Source organism: Biomphalaria glabrata, chromosome 2 (genome assembly GCF_947242115.1).
Source record: "Biomphalaria glabrata chromosome 2, xgBioGlab47.1, whole genome shotgun sequence".
Taxonomy (NCBI): Eukaryota; Metazoa; Mollusca; class Gastropoda; family Planorbidae; genus Biomphalaria; species Biomphalaria glabrata.
In genome coordinates this window covers 22,157,368-22,175,909 of record NC_074712.1, presented here as the reverse complement: position 1 = coordinate 22,175,909, position 18,542 = coordinate 22,157,368, and the positions used below count along the sequence as shown (strand labels likewise).

The 18,542-nt window shown below is 33.1% G+C and overlaps 1 protein-coding gene across 5 annotated transcripts in view; it reads left to right on the top strand.

Annotated features, from left to right (window-relative positions):
- LOC106057644 (uncharacterized) overlaps window positions 1-18,542 on the top strand; it is a 92,858-nt gene that overhangs the window by 35,001 nt on the left and 39,315 nt on the right. For 2 of the 5 annotated variants that reach the window (XM_056019645.1, XM_056019646.1), the window contains exons 2-22: window positions 2,597-3,212; window positions 5,487-5,514; window positions 5,675-5,756; window positions 5,909-6,003; window positions 6,465-6,689; window positions 6,990-7,085; window positions 7,189-7,325; window positions 7,886-8,093; window positions 8,535-8,689; window positions 8,955-9,153; window positions 9,373-9,518; window positions 9,771-9,918; window positions 12,337-12,531; window positions 12,614-12,790; window positions 12,978-13,160; window positions 14,985-15,161; window positions 15,593-15,703; window positions 16,423-16,608; window positions 16,768-16,953; window positions 17,060-17,272; window positions 17,962-18,156. In XM_056019645.1, coding sequence (XP_055875620.1) covers window positions 3,150-3,212; window positions 5,487-5,514; window positions 5,675-5,756; window positions 5,909-6,003; window positions 6,465-6,689; window positions 6,990-7,085; window positions 7,189-7,325; window positions 7,886-8,093; window positions 8,535-8,689; window positions 8,955-9,153; window positions 9,373-9,518; window positions 9,771-9,918; window positions 12,337-12,531; window positions 12,614-12,790; window positions 12,978-13,160; window positions 14,985-15,161; window positions 15,593-15,703; window positions 16,423-16,608; window positions 16,768-16,953; window positions 17,060-17,272; window positions 17,962-18,156 — 3,205 coding nt within the window. In that variant the 5' untranslated portion in view covers window positions 2,597-3,149. Of the gene's footprint in view, window positions 1-2,545; window positions 3,213-5,486; window positions 5,515-5,674; window positions 5,757-5,908; window positions 6,004-6,030; window positions 6,115-6,464; window positions 6,690-6,989; window positions 7,086-7,188; window positions 7,326-7,885; window positions 8,094-8,534; window positions 8,690-8,954; window positions 9,154-9,372; window positions 9,519-9,770; window positions 9,919-12,336; window positions 12,532-12,613; window positions 12,791-12,977; window positions 13,161-14,984; window positions 15,162-15,592; window positions 15,704-16,422; window positions 16,609-16,767; window positions 16,954-17,059; window positions 17,273-17,961; window positions 18,157-18,542 lie in introns of those variants that run through there. The other 3 variants (XM_013214950.2, XM_056019644.1, XM_013214957.2) reach the window with 3 other exon arrangements.

Genomic DNA, 18,542 nt, shown 5'->3' with positions numbered 1-18,542 from the left:
GGTGGTGCGCACCATCAGTGTCGGCGCGGGAGTGGGGTTAGAACACTAGTTTCTACTTTTCTTACGTTTTTCTGTACATTTCCGATGCTAGTTGTCTCCCCATGTTCGCTGTTTCTGTATTGTATCACTTACATGACGTCAACAGGAGCTTCAACATCAAAAAGTCAACAAAGAGCAGATTACTGGGATTAGCTTGGGGATGTAAGACACATACACATAAACTGAACACCTAGTTTTAACACGGTGCCCATTATAGTAAGGTACATTTTCACAAACGTATTCTAAGTTATTAGAGAAGACACTGCACAACTCAATGTCTTTTTTTTCTTTTTTAAACATTGGCTTATAAATCAATGGTCTTACTACAAATTTGCACAATTGTTCATTGTCGATGACAACGCATGAATCAATCAAAATATTAACTAACTAGCCCTAATTAATTTATTTTATTTTATATAGAAAATTACTAAACTCACGAAAAATAAGAGAATTAGTTCTTTCGTTAAAAATTTTATACTAAAAAAAAGTCTATAAAACCTACTATTATTAGTAGCCTGCTTGGCTAGCACGTCGGCCTTCCATCATGAGGGCCAGAGACCTAGAGTTCGAATTCAGACTCGAGCAACGTATATGTTTGTTGCTTTTGAAAAGGCAGCACGGAAACCTGCCACATAATATCCGCTTCTTCCCTACAGGTCCATAAATGTGATTGGACTATAGCGCACTGAGCATGCTATAAACACGAAAGTTGTGCTAAACAATGAATAAAAATATTTCCAATCGCACACATTTATTATTGTTAGTCTAGATCTATTAACAAATTAATTGCATGATTGCTTCACAATAGTTGATGTATGCCATTTCACTCAATATAAGCTTTGTTGTTTTTTAAGTCGACATTCAAACTCGAGCGCCCCTCCCCCTTGATAAGTAGCTAAATGGTATTGACCACTCTGCCACATATTCCACATCTTTTTGCAAGTAATATGTATAAGTAATTTTACAAATAAAAAAAAAACCCAATGAAGATGACCTTCGTGTAGAGAACATCAACCATCTGGTTTGTAGCCTACATGTTAATCTCATTTAGAAAATGTTTGGGACAAAAGCAATGTACACGTGATCTCATTTTCTAAATGGTTTGACATATTTAGTTCCTTGACATGTACTTCAGAGATACCTGGACTTAAGACTCGGTCTTTATCATACCTGGACCACTGCAATGTGTGGATTTACCTGTGTTTGCAATAGCACTTAAATAACTCAACAACACTGAGTTTACATTTTCATTTTGTTTGGTGTGGGCAGGGTCTTTATCAAACTTTTGTAGCCACAGCGTCATGTGGCAGCAGTTTAATTGACGGCACCACTCAATGTTTCAGACTGTGCGTGTTCGTATGTAGCCTCACGAGACGAAGTCTGTATTGGGATTATGGGAATGAAATTGTCAAGCTCTGTTTAAAGAGAAAAAAAGGCACTTTTGTCTTGTAGACTTTGAATATACATATCTTTTTATAGCTCAGTACACATAACTCAACTCAAGGGCCAATCAGACTTATGTCTTTTTTTATAGATCAGTACACATATGTGTACAGTTTGTTTTTTTTATAGTCAGTTCACATAAGTCAACCCCAAGAGCCAATCAGACTTATGACTACTGTTTTGTAAAGCTCAGTACACATAACTCAAGAGCCAATTAGACTTAGGCCTACGTCTACAGTTTTTTTTATAGTCAGTTCACTTAACTCAACCCAAGAGCCAATCAGACTTAGGTCTACAGTTTTGTTTCCTTAGGACGAGACCAAAAAAAAAAAAAAAATCTCGCTAAGCTGAAGGGGAGTGAATCAAGTAATTTTGCTCGACAAAACATAAAAATAAAACATATGTAAGAAATTGTTTTTATAACTAGTCAGGACAAGTTTTTATAATCCCATTCTTCAAGTGTAGACCTACTGGGTCATTGTGAACATCTTATTATTATATACATAACATATCAGAGTTCCAGTGTACGAGGACTTTCTTAGATCCATTCATGTCAATTTTTTCCCTCTTATTTTGGTTGTTAAAATCTGTTTTCTGATTGCCCACGAAATTGTTTTAGTGAAAATGGAGGACTCCTATATAAATCATAAAAGGTAATGGCGAGGGATGTCTAACAAATTTATCACATTGCTTACCTGTGCTGTCACCACTGCTTATGTTTTAGTCATATGTGTTATTAGGTCATGTATCTTTCTAACGTTCCATTAGTACGACTTAGTGTATGCAGATACTGTTATATGGCAAGCCTCGCTCTAACAAAATGTGTGTATGTAGCCATCACATTAAGTTTTCAAATATAAGTTCATACCATTCCCCAAAACAAACTTTTGGGCGTTAGAGATCAACTCATGTCATAATAAATGTGGTAGGTTAGGCCTACTGTCCCTATACTTGCTTGGCGTGCTAAGATAATTATATTCTTGTAGTGTCAACGCTATATTTAGCCAGAAGACTCGCTGGAAAGTTCGCTGTTTTCTATTCTTTAAGTTGTTGCGTACTCCACACAAAATAACAATAATAAAATAGTTTCTATGTTTAACTTTTTTTTCTCTAGTTTCTATGTTTATAAACGAAAAGCTCAAAGCAACGAATTCATGTGTTTGACAATGCAATGTAAACTCTAGAATAAATGGAACATATAATGTAGACAATGAACTATTGTCGTTTTGTTTTTGTAAGAAGATGGACGATTCATTATAGTGAATTACATAGCGACGTATAGTTCTAGGCCCACCTGAGAGCTCATAGCGTCTATGAACATATTAAAAAACATTATTTTATTGTGCTTCGACTTCTTCCTACTGATAAGCGTATCTTAAGGAAAGGAGTGAGACATTACACGATTCTAAAGATAGCACATCTAAATATCAACATCAGTCATCTACTTTCACGTACTAACACTGGGTGTCATCTTTTTTGACAAATTCACAGCAATTTTGCTGTGTAAAATGAATATGGCTAGATAAGACTACGGGTCTATTTGCCCAAAACGTACGTTAGAAGACACACCCAACAGTATGACTGAGGTAGCTCTGTGATTCGCCAAGAGAAATAGTGATGTGTATATAGTAAGGAACATTTGTGTGTAGATTTTAATTACCATCATCATGTTTTTGTTCAACATTTTCTGGATTTCATCATTGATTCTGACCATTGATACAGAAACAAGGGTAAGTTTGTTTGTTTGTAAAATGTTTTACATGTTTCGGATGTTCCTTCAGAGTTGAAGATAGTTTACTTCCTAGTCCAAACCTCCCGCAGGACGACGGGGGATGGGAGCGGGCAGGATTTGAACCCTCGACCATCGATAAGTCCGAACGACAGTCCAGCGCGCAAACCTCACGACCAGGCAGCCATCCATCTTAAGTAGATGGCTACATTGATCATAGTCACATTCATAGTTCCAGTAAGGAAATTTAAAACAAACAATTGTTTTTCTTTCTTTGAAACAATGGCATTCATGTCGTGGAGATCTAGGCCTATCACTATTTTATCGCGTGGGACTGAGATCAGTGGCGTAGCATCCATGGCGCGAAGGGGTTCAATGAACCCGGGCCCACGATCATTTAGGGGCCCACTCCCAATGGCGCAACAACCATTGCGCCAGGGTCAGATTTACCCCTATGCAACATTAGGGCCCCCAATAAATATTTAGTAGTTATATATAATATCTGGACTTTTAAGGAGCCCCAAAACGGCCCGATTTCTCAAATAGCTTAAGGGACCTTTTCAACTCTAAATACGGCACTGCAAGGCGCGTAGGGGTTTCATTGCGCCTGGGCCCATGAATAATGACCAAGTGTGACCTACATGAGGGATACAACAACAACGTGGGAGAACAATAATTACAATTTTCATAAAAGAGTTTTTACAAATATGTAAAGTTTCCTAAACATATCTTAAACGTCAATTCAAACTTTATATTTTCAAAACGTTAATCCATGGCCGCGGTACATGTCCACACATAAGCGGCTCGGAAGGTTGTGATGTAAGGAACTTCTTTCATCAGGTTTATTGTAATGGTGGTGAAGACTCGTTGGTGGTGACATGTGGGACCCATTCTTTTATTTGTTTTTTCCCATCTATTTTAATAAAACCGTTGATAGTAGACATACTGTAAAAAAACAAAACAACTAGATCTAGTTTAAAAAATTTAGATTAGATCTAAATCTAGGTATCATGCCTTTTAAAAATTAGATCTAGGTCTAAATCCTTTCGATCTTTTCTCATGTCAACATTGTTAACCATGGCCTAGATCCATAAAATACTATAGCTTTAATAGAGTCGGACAACTTTTTTTTTTTTTTTTTGAGGGTCTTAAGTTTGTTTTAGGGCTACAATACATACACTACGGTCTAAGTTAGTACCCAAGGAACATTCCTGCCTAGTTTTATCAAGATTGGTCAACCGGTTTTGATGTCTATAAGATTCTACTTTATAGTATAGATAAATTATATTGATGACATATTTTTTTTTAATTTTGTAATTTCTTAACTATAATACAAAAAGAAAAAGTATTGGTTTGTCCGATGGAGGAAAGGCGATTGCATGTATCGCCCTAGAGCCCACCTGGTACAACCCTTTTTCATTTTATATTTACAAATTATAAAATTTGAGATTTTTGGTACAACATAATAGGCCTATACAATGGGTTCACATATCAATACGTAGTTTATATTATATAGATATTCAACTAATTTTGTTCACAAACTATGATTTTCCATAAAAATAGGACGCCCCCCTCTAAGATGGCTAGAGTGGGGAGGGCAGTACATGCAATCCACCACCACCACCGATCGGCCAAGAAGGGGAGCGACATAATATAAAATTTATATGTTAATTCAACTAATTTTGTTCACAAACTATGATTTCTCTATAAAAATAGGACCGCCCCACCCACTAAAAGGGTTTAGGTGGGAAGGGCAGTAGAGGTATTCGCCCCCCCCCCCACCCCAATCGGCCAACAGGAAAACGACAAAATATAACGATTGGTTAAATACCAATAACTAGTTTTAATCATATAGATATTTAATTGATTCTGTTAGCAAGCCGTGATCTCTTAAAATGTACTGGACCGCCACCCACTCGAAAGCTTAGGCGGGGGGGGGGGGGGGATTGAGGGGGACGATCACCCATACCGCCCCCTCCCCTGGATCCGCCAGTGATATATAGGCCTATATATATATATATATATATATATATATATATATATATATATATATATATATATATATATATATATATATATATATATAGTGTGTGTGTGTATGTTTCTGTGTACAAAGGGAAAAAATCACCCCTTCAATCCTGGAAAGCCCAAATCGGCGGCCCATAGGCCTAAGTAATTATCTTCTTCTACCCTTTCTACGCACTTAACTTGTTTATTTGCTAGTAAATCGAAATCTAGACTTTAAAATAATGTTTTATTCCTTTATTCAATACAGATAGATATAAAGTTGGAATGTCAAGTAGGTGAGTTGAGTGTAGGGGATACATCTAATTAGGTTTATGCAATTTTCAAGAAAGTTTTTTCTTTGTTAATGAATTAAATGCTATTGAAAACTGATAAGTAGATTTTGTCTAGACTAGATGCTGTAGGCCTACAAGAGATAAATAATTTTGCTTATTTCAGGTTGGACTCTAATCGGTCAAAAGTGCTATAAACTTTATTCTGATCCTGTCTCCTGGACAACAGCTGATCGTGTCTGCAAAAGGTAGCCTACTCGAATCTATCTCTATATCTAGGATCAAGATAATGAATTAAATGCAGATTAATTTTAAATTGGCTAAAGTAAGTCAGAGTAGAAATAAAATAAGATGGAGACTAGATCCAGATCTAATTACTTTTCACTGTAACTCCTAACAGCTACGGAGCTTCTTTGGCTGCTCCCATTGACTATTGGGAAAATGAAGATGTTGGCAACTTTGGTACGAAAACAAACATTGCCCAGTTTTGGATTGGTAAGTTAAAAATATTTCGGATTAACATCATAATCCGACCTAAATTCAGATTAATTTTTAAAATGTTAACAAAAACATCTTTGGAGCTGCTTTTCAGTGGATCTTAATCCTGTGTGTTGTAGATCTATAATAATCTAGAGTCTAGGTCTAAAGTAGACTATATATAATGATTCAAGCAAAGAACTTGTTGAAACTTGTTCCATTTAACTAATTTCTGCTAAAGACTCATTAGTGAATATATTATTTTTAACAAAATACAATCCAACAATGCTCCTAGTGGCACCACCATGTTCTTGTGTGTTGGACTAGACACATTGCAGCATGTCTCCAATGATTGTCTCATATTCCACAAATCATAATGTCTTTGTGACAGATTATCTCCCATTCTCATCTGTTTACAATTGTTAGGTCTGTACTGTTTGCACATATTTTCATCAGTTATATTTATTTGACATCTACAGGTGCCAACCGCATTGGATTCCTTCCAAATAATATCAGAAACATGTCTTTCAATGGGATGGCTGATGCCCAAATGTGGGTGGGGCACTGGTATATAGATCAACCTGTATTTCAGGATGGAGACTGTGTGAGTTTATTACAAGATCAAAGAGGGCTACACAAGTGGAAGTTTAGTCCTTGTGAAAGTAAATTTCCCTACATTTGTCAAAGACCAGTCTGTTCTGTTGGTAAGACTTAATATCACACAATCCATACTATATACAAAATAAGTTATTTATAAATTTGAAACAAATTTTCAATTAAAAATATTTTTTATTGGCTAAATTAATGAGTAAAAATAAAACAGTATTGTATAATGTTTGCTTCTTTGTGTATAGGAAATTTATTGTTTGCTTCTTTGTGTATAGGAAATTTATTGTTTGCTTCTTTGTGTATAGGAAGTTTATTGTTTGCTTCTTTGTGTATAGGAAATTTAATGTTTGCTTCTTTGTGTATAGGATATTTATTGTTTGCTTCTTTGTGTATAGGAAGTTTTCATTGCAACAATGGTCAATGTCTCAATCCAAGCCTAAAGTGTGACCTGTTTGATGACTGTGGAGATAGTTCTGATGAAATTGATTGCCGTAAGTGAAAGTATACTCTTTAGAATCCTTTTAAAAAGTTCTGATAGCATTGAATTTGTCTTATTTGTTTGATTTTTAAGCTTCATTTTTCCATTTATTCCAGCAAATCTATGTCATTATGTCTATAAAGTGTCAGGACCTTCAACCTATTCCTACCCAATGCAGGGTATGACTAATCTAATCAACCTTGAATGCTCATGGAGACTTGAAGGAGAACTAGGCTATAATTTAGAGTTGAAGGTAATGTTATCATATAGAACTAATGGTGATGCTATAATTCAAAACTGATAATATAGAACTAAAGGTTATTTTATAATATAGAATAAAAGATAATGTTATAATATAGAATAAAAGATAATGTTATAATATAGAAATGATTATAAATAACTAAAGGTCATGTTATTATGTAGAACTATAGGTGATACCGGTATAACAACATGATAATATAGAGGTAAGCTAAATATAATGTATAATGTTATAATAAGTGTGGATAATGATGTCTACCCATAATAATTTTATTGAGAACAACAGACAATGCAGATACTGATGTGAATGTTTTGTAGAAAATAAAATTGAGATTTTTTTCTTCTTGCACAGAAATGAATTTTTGTTTAAAAGGAAATGTTTTCTTTTTTTTTGTGTGTGTGCTAAATTGTTTGAATAGCTGTGAAAAGGGAGTTATTTCCCTTGTGAGGTGCACTAGAATTCCAATCGAACTAAGTTTGTTAGTCAAATAATTACATAACTATTGATCATTTGTGATAAAATACACATCTGTTTATGCACAACTTCTCTTGCAGATTGATTCTATGGAACTAGAAGATGGTAAAGACGAAGTGATACTTCTAGAAGGAGGTCTTACTGAGAGTAACTCTGTAGAGCTAGAGCGTCTAAGTGGGCGTCTTTCTTCACCTCAATTATTTTACAGTTCTAATAATGTGATGATAGTCAAATTAAGATCATACAATGCTGGCAGCATTACAAAATTTCAATTTACTGTTAACCAAGGTGAGTTTTACATGGGGACAAAATAAACTATTTTATGTATTAGCTAATCTTTTTCAGTTTTCATGCATAGATATATTTAAATTCTCTACTATTTGTTTTAAGTCACTTAAACAATTAATTTAGATAACAATTCTTATGTATATAATTTCATGGTCTTAATCATTGGCAAAAGCTGAACAAATTAATATTGGACATTATCTGGCATTACACACCAGCTCTGTCTATGCTGTAATGCAATGTAATTACAATAGGGAGTTCAGACTAAACTATGGCTTCACTGATAGGTTGAAAAAGGGAACAAAATGAATATTTATAATAGATATTGATGCCTCTTTTTAATGTATTACTAATGTTGATAAATAAATATCTCCCTTTGTAGATTTATTAGGTACAATTTTTTTTAGATTTATTGTTTTACTTTTTAATTATTTCTTCTTCTAGTAAAATATCCTAACCTTCAGGCTGTCAATATATTGAATGCTACAAATAATTGGCAAGTGTTTGAGTTTCCATTTTATAATCATTACCAATTGGGTAACCAAGATTATATTTATGTTATACAAGCAGAAAATCCACATCAAATTGTCACTTTAGAGGTATGAAAGTCTTACAACTACAATATTTGTACTTCTATATAAATACCATCCATTTAGTTAATGTATTGTCATTCTTACGTATCTTCTCATATTAATATGAGGTACAGTAGTTCAAGTTTACCTAGAGCATTTGTTTGCTAAAGAAATGAATTTGACTATAAATCCTAAATATTCAGAATTAAAGCTTGTATATTTAATAGGTTGATAGCTAATATAAGATATGTTATTTTAGTAATTATAATATTTTTTCTATGTAAAAAAATAGATTCTAGATTTGGACTTGCCTCCTGGGTCTACAGCCATATTTAGAGATGGAGATGATGTTGCTAGCCCTTTACTTGCAAAATTGGAAGGAACATACAAAGGCAATGGTATTATAGTATCAACAACACGAAACTTGTACACATCTCTACAGACAATTCAAGGGAGCAGAAACAGGGGTCTTAAGATTCAATATAGACAAGGTAATTCTTAATGGGGCATTGTCTTAAGCAAATTTATCAACCTTCTTTTCAGCTCTAATCTTTAATGCTTCCTGAAATAAGAGAAACATAATTAAATATAATTTCAATTACATTGTTTTCTATTTCTTTAAAGAATCGATGTTTGTGTTTAGACATTTCAAAACATTTTTAAAAATAACTTATTTGTTTTTATAATTTATAAATATAAATTTGTCATAGGTTGTGACATAGTCATTTCACAGTCCACTGGATATATAAGTTTTGAATACACCAATGGACTAACCTGTAAGTTTCAAGTTACAGCTGGTGTCCCTGTGACTATCAGATTTGAAAAAATGAGTTTGGTTTCCTCTGATGTCTTGAAAGTAAGTCCAGAGCATATCACAGTGCTTTTAATTTGATATTATATATAAACATTTACTTAGTTGTATTAAACAAGATTACTACAAGAATAAAACCTTAAAAAGAAAAAAAAACACAAATATTTAACAATAACAATGCCTCAATAAATCATATTGATAAAATGTTTTAATTGAATATTTTTAGCTATATAACATGCAGCTTCACATACATGCTAGTTTTTACTGAAAAGTCAAAGGATGTACTTTATTTCTTAGATTCTGGATGACCAACAAAGAGTTTTACAAAACTATTCAGTATCCAATGCTCCAGGGCTGACAAGAATCAATAATGGAACATTTACTGTAACATATTTGTCTTCATCAACACTGAGATCAGCTGGGTTCAATTTGACTTATTCATTAGGTAATGTATTACAGACCTATGTTAGTGTGTAGTAATAGGTCTAATAAAAGGGCATAGTATTACTCTTGCACTACAAAGTACAGAAGCATTGAGAATTTTTCAAAATTCATGCTGTCTAAAGCTCTTAGTTTAAAATTTTATCAGCTATGAATGGGGTTTCCATAGAGTAGCCCTAAAATCGACTATAATCTCTTGAAGACAAATAATCTTTTCTATTACATTATGTATAAATAAATATTTATGGAACAAGTTGGGATGCAATTTAAATTTAAATCAAAATATATATCAATATCAAAAATGAATAATACACATAGAATCTTTGCTACTCACTATTAGAACAATTTTTACCACTAGCTAATTGTCCTTCTTATATTATGCTCACTTGCCATTTGAAGAAGCATCTATAAATAATCTGTTAAACAAGGTTCCACGACAATTCGTTCACTGACATTTTGTTCACCGACAAATCGTTCACGACTTTTCGTTCACGCGACTATTCGTTCACCAGACATTTCGTTCACCCGACAATGCGTTCACGCGACTATTCGCTCACGGACTATTCGCTCACGGACAACTTGTTCACCGACAACTTGTTCACCGACAGTTGGTTCACGACAAATCGTTCACGCGACTATTCGTTCACGGCATGGACAAATTGTTCACAGACAAATTGTTCACTGGATAGTAACATATTGTTAATATTATATATTCTCGTCGCGTGTTTAATTTATTTACATTAAAACTTTTGTAGCTATTATTTCCAAGTGCAAAAAAATTCTAGAGATCAGGTCAAATCCGAGTTTATTTAATTTCGTTGTTGTTGTTGATATTTTGTTAATGAGAACAGTATGTGATAAAAATTATACTTAAAAAAAAAAAAAATATAAAAAAAAGAGATCTTACAAGCTAGCTGAAAAATGTAAACGGGCCCTCACTTTAATATAGGTAACATTTTTACTTTCACCTTTAATATAGCCTACCTTTACACCCCCCTCTTTTTTTTCATCTACCGGGAATCTACCCATTCATCTGGCTACTCTAGTTAACACCTAGTGGAGGGCTAGACAGACTGGCTCCTCTGGAAGTAATAAAACTTTATTGGACATTGCCTATACACTTGTTCAATCTGTCTACATTGAAAATATCTACTAGGCACTAGTATAGTACTTTCCATCAAGTTTAAAAGAAGTTTTATTTTATTTTTATTTTAATTAACTTGTTTCTATATGTGACCACCCATTGGTAGACTAATTTGATTGCTTGGACCTCAATAACAAATTTATTGAAACAATTTTATTTTGTTGTATTGCGATAAATTATATTTTTTTGATAGGGAACCAAAATATTTCCTAGTGTTGTATATGTAATTAGTTTTCTTTTTTCTTAGATGTCTTAATTGATAAGTATTAACCTTAGATCTGTATCTATAGTATGTGACGTTCAGAGTTGAACAGTGAAACCATATATTGTACCAAATCTAGTACCATTGTTAAAAATCTAAATTATCTCTCGTAAAAACACTAAAAGGATTGTGGAAAAAATACTAGTGTGTCTGAGCTAGCCAGGAAAACAAGTGACTTGGCAGAATGCATGACGTGTAGGACGTAATCATCTTCTTTTTTAAAGAAACGTCTGTATTATATAAGATAAGATTTGTTTTTGTTAACAAGATATCAATAAAATGGGTATGTTAATTAAACATCTGGACCGCTATTAAGAAGATAAGCAAATATGGGTCGGTCGAACAAGACTACATGATGGACATGAGTGTAAAAGAAGGCCTACATGTTGAAAGTAAAAATGTTACCTATAGTAAAGTGAGGGCCCTTTTAAATGTTTCAGCTTGCTTGTAAGATCTCTTTTTTCTTTTCAGTATAATTTTTTATCACATACATTCCTCGTTAACAAAATATTAACAACAAACAAACAAAAATTAACAAAGAATTTCGGATCAGGCCCGATCTCTAGCAATTTTTTGTTTTTGGAAATATCCAGTGAACGATTTGTCTGTGAACAATTTGTCTGTGAACGAATTGTTAGTGAACGATTTGTCGCGTGAACAATTTGTCGTGAACCAACTGTCGGCGAACAAGTTGTCGGTGAACAAGTTGTCCGTGAGCGAATAGTCCGTGAGCGAATAATCGCCTGAACGACTTGTCGGGTGAACGAAATGTCTGGTGAACGAATAGTCGCGTGAACGAAAAGTCGTGAACGATTTGTCGGTGAACGAAATGTCAGTGAACGAATTGTCGTGTCCCCGTTAAACAAACCTAATTACTAAGTTTCCTAATTTTTTTATTTGATTCTTATTTTAACAATTTGTTTATGCTTTTATTCAAAAGTAAAATTAAATTTCTGAATATTTCCTTACAAGTACAAAAAATGTGACTAGTTTGAATGATGATCTCTGATTGTTAGATTGCCCTAAGCTGAACCTTAGCAGTGAAACATTGATCCAAGGAGCTCTGGGTAACTACTATGGGGCTAGTTTTAATGTTACTTGTCAGACTGGCAGTCAATTTTATCAAGTGGAACATAGAAATAAAACTTCAGTCAAACTGACTTGTGGAGCATATGGAGCATGGAATGTGCAGACAACTCCAAGCTGTCAAAGTAAGAGATATTCTCTCATTGTTATCCTACAGTTTCCTAGCATTTCATCTTGAACTTCAGCTATGTATGTTTATCTACATAGGAGTGTATTGTCCAGTGGCACCCAATCTCAGCAATGGCTATGTTTTCAACTCTACTGGTATTTTGGCATTTGGAGATACAGTCACCTATAGATGTTATTCTGGGTTTACAATTCAAGGACCTGATTCAGTGACATGTGGCTCTGATGGAAAGTGGTCTCCAATACCAACATGTCAAGGTAAGCTATTAAAAGAATAGAACATATGTTAATATTGTTGATAAAATAATTTTCTGTTTCTGGTTTTAAAAAATCAAATTTTGAAACAATATCTTACCCAGCTTACTGTTAAATTAATTGAGTAAAAAATGAGTAAGGAAGCAGTATTTTAATAGTTTGAACCAGTCTAACTTTTGTATGTCTACAGCAACACAGTGTCCTCCACCTCCAGCTCCACCAGCTAATGGTAATCAGACCATAATAGGCTCTGGAACATCTTTTGGCTCTGTGATACGCTATTCCTGCAACGAAGGTTATGATCTTATTGGTCAGACAACTCTGTTTTGTGACTCAAGTTTTAATTGGAAAGGAATAGTTCCAACTTGTCAACGTATGTATTATCTTGTCAACAGTGTATTCTAATACTACACAAAATTTTGTTAAGATCCCTTTGTGGTATTTGTTATTAACCATTGTTAATAACCATACTGTGAGCAGGTCAGGCAGGCGCAAGTGGGAGGACCTATTCTTACTGCTGCTCAACATTAAATTTTATACAGTAGGCAGATGTTTGCGCTACTGGGTGGGCTCAATCTGTGACACCTCAGTCTACGACCAAGGGGCTAGAGTCGCCTAAGCAACCAGACAGCACAATTAAACTAAACTAAACTAGCTAACTAAAAGAACAAACTAAACTAAATTTATAAAACAAAACTATTATATACTTTATTTACAACAAACTTACAAAGCAATAAAAATATAGATATAGATGAATACGAAAAAAAAAAAACTTTACAGAAACAACTAAATGAACTTAGAAATAAACAACTAATCAACCTATACCACTACCAACACTAAACACAACAGTACAGCAGAACTAATAACGACAGGTAGGCAGTAATGACAGTACTACCGCACAGTTAGGCAGTAGACGTAACGACAGCATACAGTAGATGTAAGGACAGCAGTAGATGTAAGGACAGGAATTATAGCCTGCAATTACAAATATAAACAATATTCAGATAACAAAAATAAAATAATAATGAACTACTTGAATTAGACTGGTCTAGACCTAGTCTAGCGCATACTCCCAATACAAGCATGAGGTAATTTCAATTACCTACATGTAGCTAATAAAAGCAATACATGAGTTTCTAAGCCACAACCAACACAGGTCAGGCTAGACTACCATAAATATAAGCTAGATTTGGCTCTACAAAGGCCGCCATGACAGCGATGCTTAGGGCGCAGCCATCTTTTACATTTAAAAAGTAGGACAAATTGCCAACTTAATAGAGCGGTTATCCTAACAATAAAATATTAATAAAAATACATAAGAAACATAAGATAATAAAATATTTACAAATAGACATAGTATAGAAAAACAATAAGGGGATTATTAGGGATAGCTAAGGGGGGGGGGGGAAGGGGTGACGCTATCCAGCTTAATGGACCTTCCGGTTCCATCATAGACAATGGCTAACTAAGTAATTAGCCTGAGATGCACGGCACTAATCCGTTTACATCTAAACAATCTAACAACAATCTAACAGCAATCTAACAACAATCAATCCTAATTAAAATATATCAAGTAAAAACAAAACAATTTCTCAACTTACAGGCGGTCCCAGCTGAATATAAGCACAACAATTAAACAACTATTACTTCTACAGGGTCACACTGACCAACGGTCAACACCGGAAAAAGAAAGAACTGATCGCACCCTTTCTATTTATAGAGCCAGGTCATGACTCATACAAACTAACTTCTAAAGTAAAAGAGCTGGCGGGAGACAGGCATGCACTCAGCACTAGCCTAGATAGTTTACAAAACTTAAAATACAGATAAAAATATATAAAAATTAAATCTAGGATCGCCAGCTCACAATACATTGACATAAAAATGTGTAATACCAGTGATAAATGTTACCACATTAAGCTACATACATACATACATTGCCACATCTAGTTATATTACAATTACACTTATGCATGTGATCCACTCTTTAAAACGTATCAATTAAGAAGTCTGTCAATTTTTTCCACAAAAGCTTTATCATAATTTACATTGATGGTTTCTCCTCTTGTCAAATATTGTCCATTTATTTCTACTCATATTCCATCTCTTGTCCATTATTTAATTTTTCTTTGTCTTTATCTTCTGTTTTTATATGAACATATTTTTTGTTTTCTTCTTTTTTTGTGTGTGTGTGCAGGCTTGACATGTCTGTTCAGCAATTTAACAAATGAACAAATGGTCACATCAAATATAGCATTCATTGGGGATAAAATAACTTTGACCTGTAAACAAGGCTATGAAATATTTCCATCCGGAGACGGATCAATGACCTGTGGTGTAGACAGACAGTTTTCTCCTGTTTATTCCTGTCAAGGTAATCATCATTGACCTCTGTACTTTAACATACCTTACCTTCCATCTACTATGAGCAGCATAAAATACTTTTTATCTTCTTAAAAGAACTTATATTAATAATACATTCTAAATTCTTTTGAGTAAGTTTTAAAGTCACAAGTTAACATTATTCAAAGAGGGTTTTTTTTTTTTGTTTTTTTATTAGTAAATAATGATTTCAATTGTTTTCATTATGTATATTGAATTCTTTAGAAATTTCTGGTCACTTTGTTTTTCAACAATATTTTTGAGAAAAATTTTTCAGTAACTATTGAAGACAAAGTCTTTACCTGCTGTTAATTTGGAATTCATTAGTGGATGATGAAGGCTCATCTTTTAGTATTTACATTTTTTATTTTAAATTTAGCTGAATTCTTTATTTATAAATATTTCTTTTCTATGTATCTTTAGACATCAATGAATGCAAGAATAATCCATGTGCACAGATCTGTACCAACACTCCTGGAAGCTACACTTGTGATTGTCTTCCTGGTTATCAACTTCAAGGCTCTCAGTGTACAGGTTAGTGTACCATTATTTATTTTACAGTAGTCAAACCTTTTTTTCTGCTTTTTTAAGTAGAACTATATTTAGTATTAATCATGCCCCTCCAGTGTGCAGGAAATAATCTCTGATATTTTAATTATAGCCTACCTCAATTACTATATTGTATACCTTCAGACTTTCCAAATAGTTTTTAAAAATTCTGTTCAAAATATTGATTGAAATTGTCCTTCAAAATTATTGTATTCATATTTGTCAACAGTATTATTGCATTCTAAATTTATGGATAACATTATCTTAATCCTAGAATCATTCACACTACCATAATCCTACCTTGAAATGGAAATTTTGTTTGAATTTACTTAATAATTAAGTTTTCTATTTACCTTTTAACTTTTTTCAGTAATGTAATAAGTATTTATAAATGTATACATTTATGATAACAACATTGTTAAAAAAAAATTTTTTTTTGTTCAGGAAAATATCTATAAAAAAAGATTTTTGTGATGATTGTTGATGAAAATGTGATTGGAACATTTTTAATATATACATCAAATTTTTAAAAATTTTATAATACTGCTTAAGTATAAATCTTACCAATGTTTTGTATTTATAAAATGTTTATATTATGGTATTCTAGTTTGACCAAAATGTTTGTATTTAAAGGAAATAGCAGTTAATCACTGAAATAATTGTTTCCAAAACTTGGCTCACCTTATTCTATTTTCTCATTGTAGATATTGATGAGTGCAAACAGTCTCCATGCCAACAAAACTGTATCAATGCAAATGGCTCCTATAGATGTACCTGTCAAGCAGGCTATTCTCTGTTCACTAGTGATGGTACTGAGGGATATAGGATACCATCTTCTGAGACTGGACTTTTGCCTGGTGATGTCTACAGACTAAACCATTCATGTGTTGGTAATGTGCAATCTTTACACATGATTTGTAATATTCTTTGATAACCTTTTCTGAGAGGTATTTTGGTCATGTTTTTAATTTGCCAAAGCTAAATATGAAGATAGAATGTTAAAAACATGGGTTTATAAAAATGAATGAAATTATGTATTTCTTCCTCAGCTGTTGTATGCCCTCTGCCTCCCATCATTCTCAACTCTAATCAGTTGACCAGAAAGACAAGTTATCGCTTCAATGACACTGTGCGCTACAGATGTAACCTTGGTTATAAGCTTCAGGATCCTCGTTCTGACTTCTTAACTTGTAGTGAAAACAAAACATGGCTTGGACCAAACATCATGTGTTCCAGTAAGATTGTAGTTCTCATAGTAATGAAAGCCTGCAATGATAGCATACTTGCTTGTTATTAACTTTTGAATGTAAAATACTACAATAAAATATTTCTTTTTTTCAGAAGCCACATGTGCCATTGATCCTGTGCCAAATAATCTGGTCAATCCAGGTAATATCTCACAGAGCTTAGGCAACATTTCTTTCGGAGATGAAATTATTATCCGCTGCACTGTTCCAGGTTCCAAGTCCCCTGCTTTTACTAGAAAAAGAAGATGCTCTCTTATAAATGGGGAATATAAACTTGATGGTAGCCCTAGTGACTATGAATGTGGATGTAAGTTTTCTCTTCATATCTTGATATTAATAAATAAGAACAACTTCTCTTCATGAGACATTAATACCATTATGTTTTTATTTTATTGTTTGTAATTGATATTTGCAGTTTATCTACTTATTGTTTGTATTTGATATTTGCAGTTTATCTACTTATTAATTGTATTTGATATTTGCAGTTTATCTACTTATTGTTTGTAATTGATATTTGCAGTTTATCTACTTATTGTTTGTATTTGATATTTGCAGTTTATCTACTTATTGTTTGTATTTGATATTTGCAGTTTATCTACTTATTGTTTGTATTTGATATTTGCAGTTTATCTACTTATTGTTTGTATTTGATATTTGCAGTTTATCTACTTATTGTTTGTATTTGATATTTGCAGTTTATCTACTTATTGTTTGTATTTGATATTTGCAGTTTATCTACTTATTGTTTGTATTTGATATTTGCAGTTTATCTACTTATTGTTTGTATTTGATATTTGCAGTTTATCTACTTATTGTTTGTATTTGATATTTGCAGTTTATCTACTTATTGTTTGTAATTGATATTTGCAGTTTATCTACTTATTGTTTGTATTTGATATTTGCAGTTTATCTACTTATTGTTTGTATCTTTCAAAAGTAGTTGCTTTTTTTTTTGTTGTTGTTTTGAACAAATGCTCCACTTTTCTTTTGACCTAGTAATATCTTGCGGGAAACCCAAAGATGAGCCTGGCAGCCAATACTCAAGTTTAACTTCCTATTATTATGGGGATAGTTTTATCTTTAGTTGCAATGGAAACTTCACATTAAGTGGCATGAGCACATTAACTAGGAATGCTACAGTCCAATGCACTGCTCAAGGCACTTGGGATTTTGGAAACTTGTCTTGTACAGGTACAGGACTTTGTAGTTTGATTGCATGAGTGCTTTGTCTGGCTGTAAGTGGTGCTAGTGGTTTTAGATATCACTAGTGTTTGTGTGTTTTTAGGTATCACTAGTGTTTGTGTGTTTTTAGGTATCACTAGTGTTTGTGTGTTTTTAGGTATCACTAGTGTTTGTGTGTTTTTAGGTATCACTAGTGTTTGTGTGTTTTTAGGTATCACTAGTGTTTGTGTGTTTTTAGGTATCACTAGTGTTTGTGTGTTTTTAGGTATCACTAGTGTTTGTGTGTTTTTAGGTATCACTAGTGTTTGTGTGTTTTTAGGTATCACTAGTGTTTGTGTGTTTTTAGGTATCACTAATGTTTGTGTGTTTTAGGTATCACTAATGTTTGTGTGTTT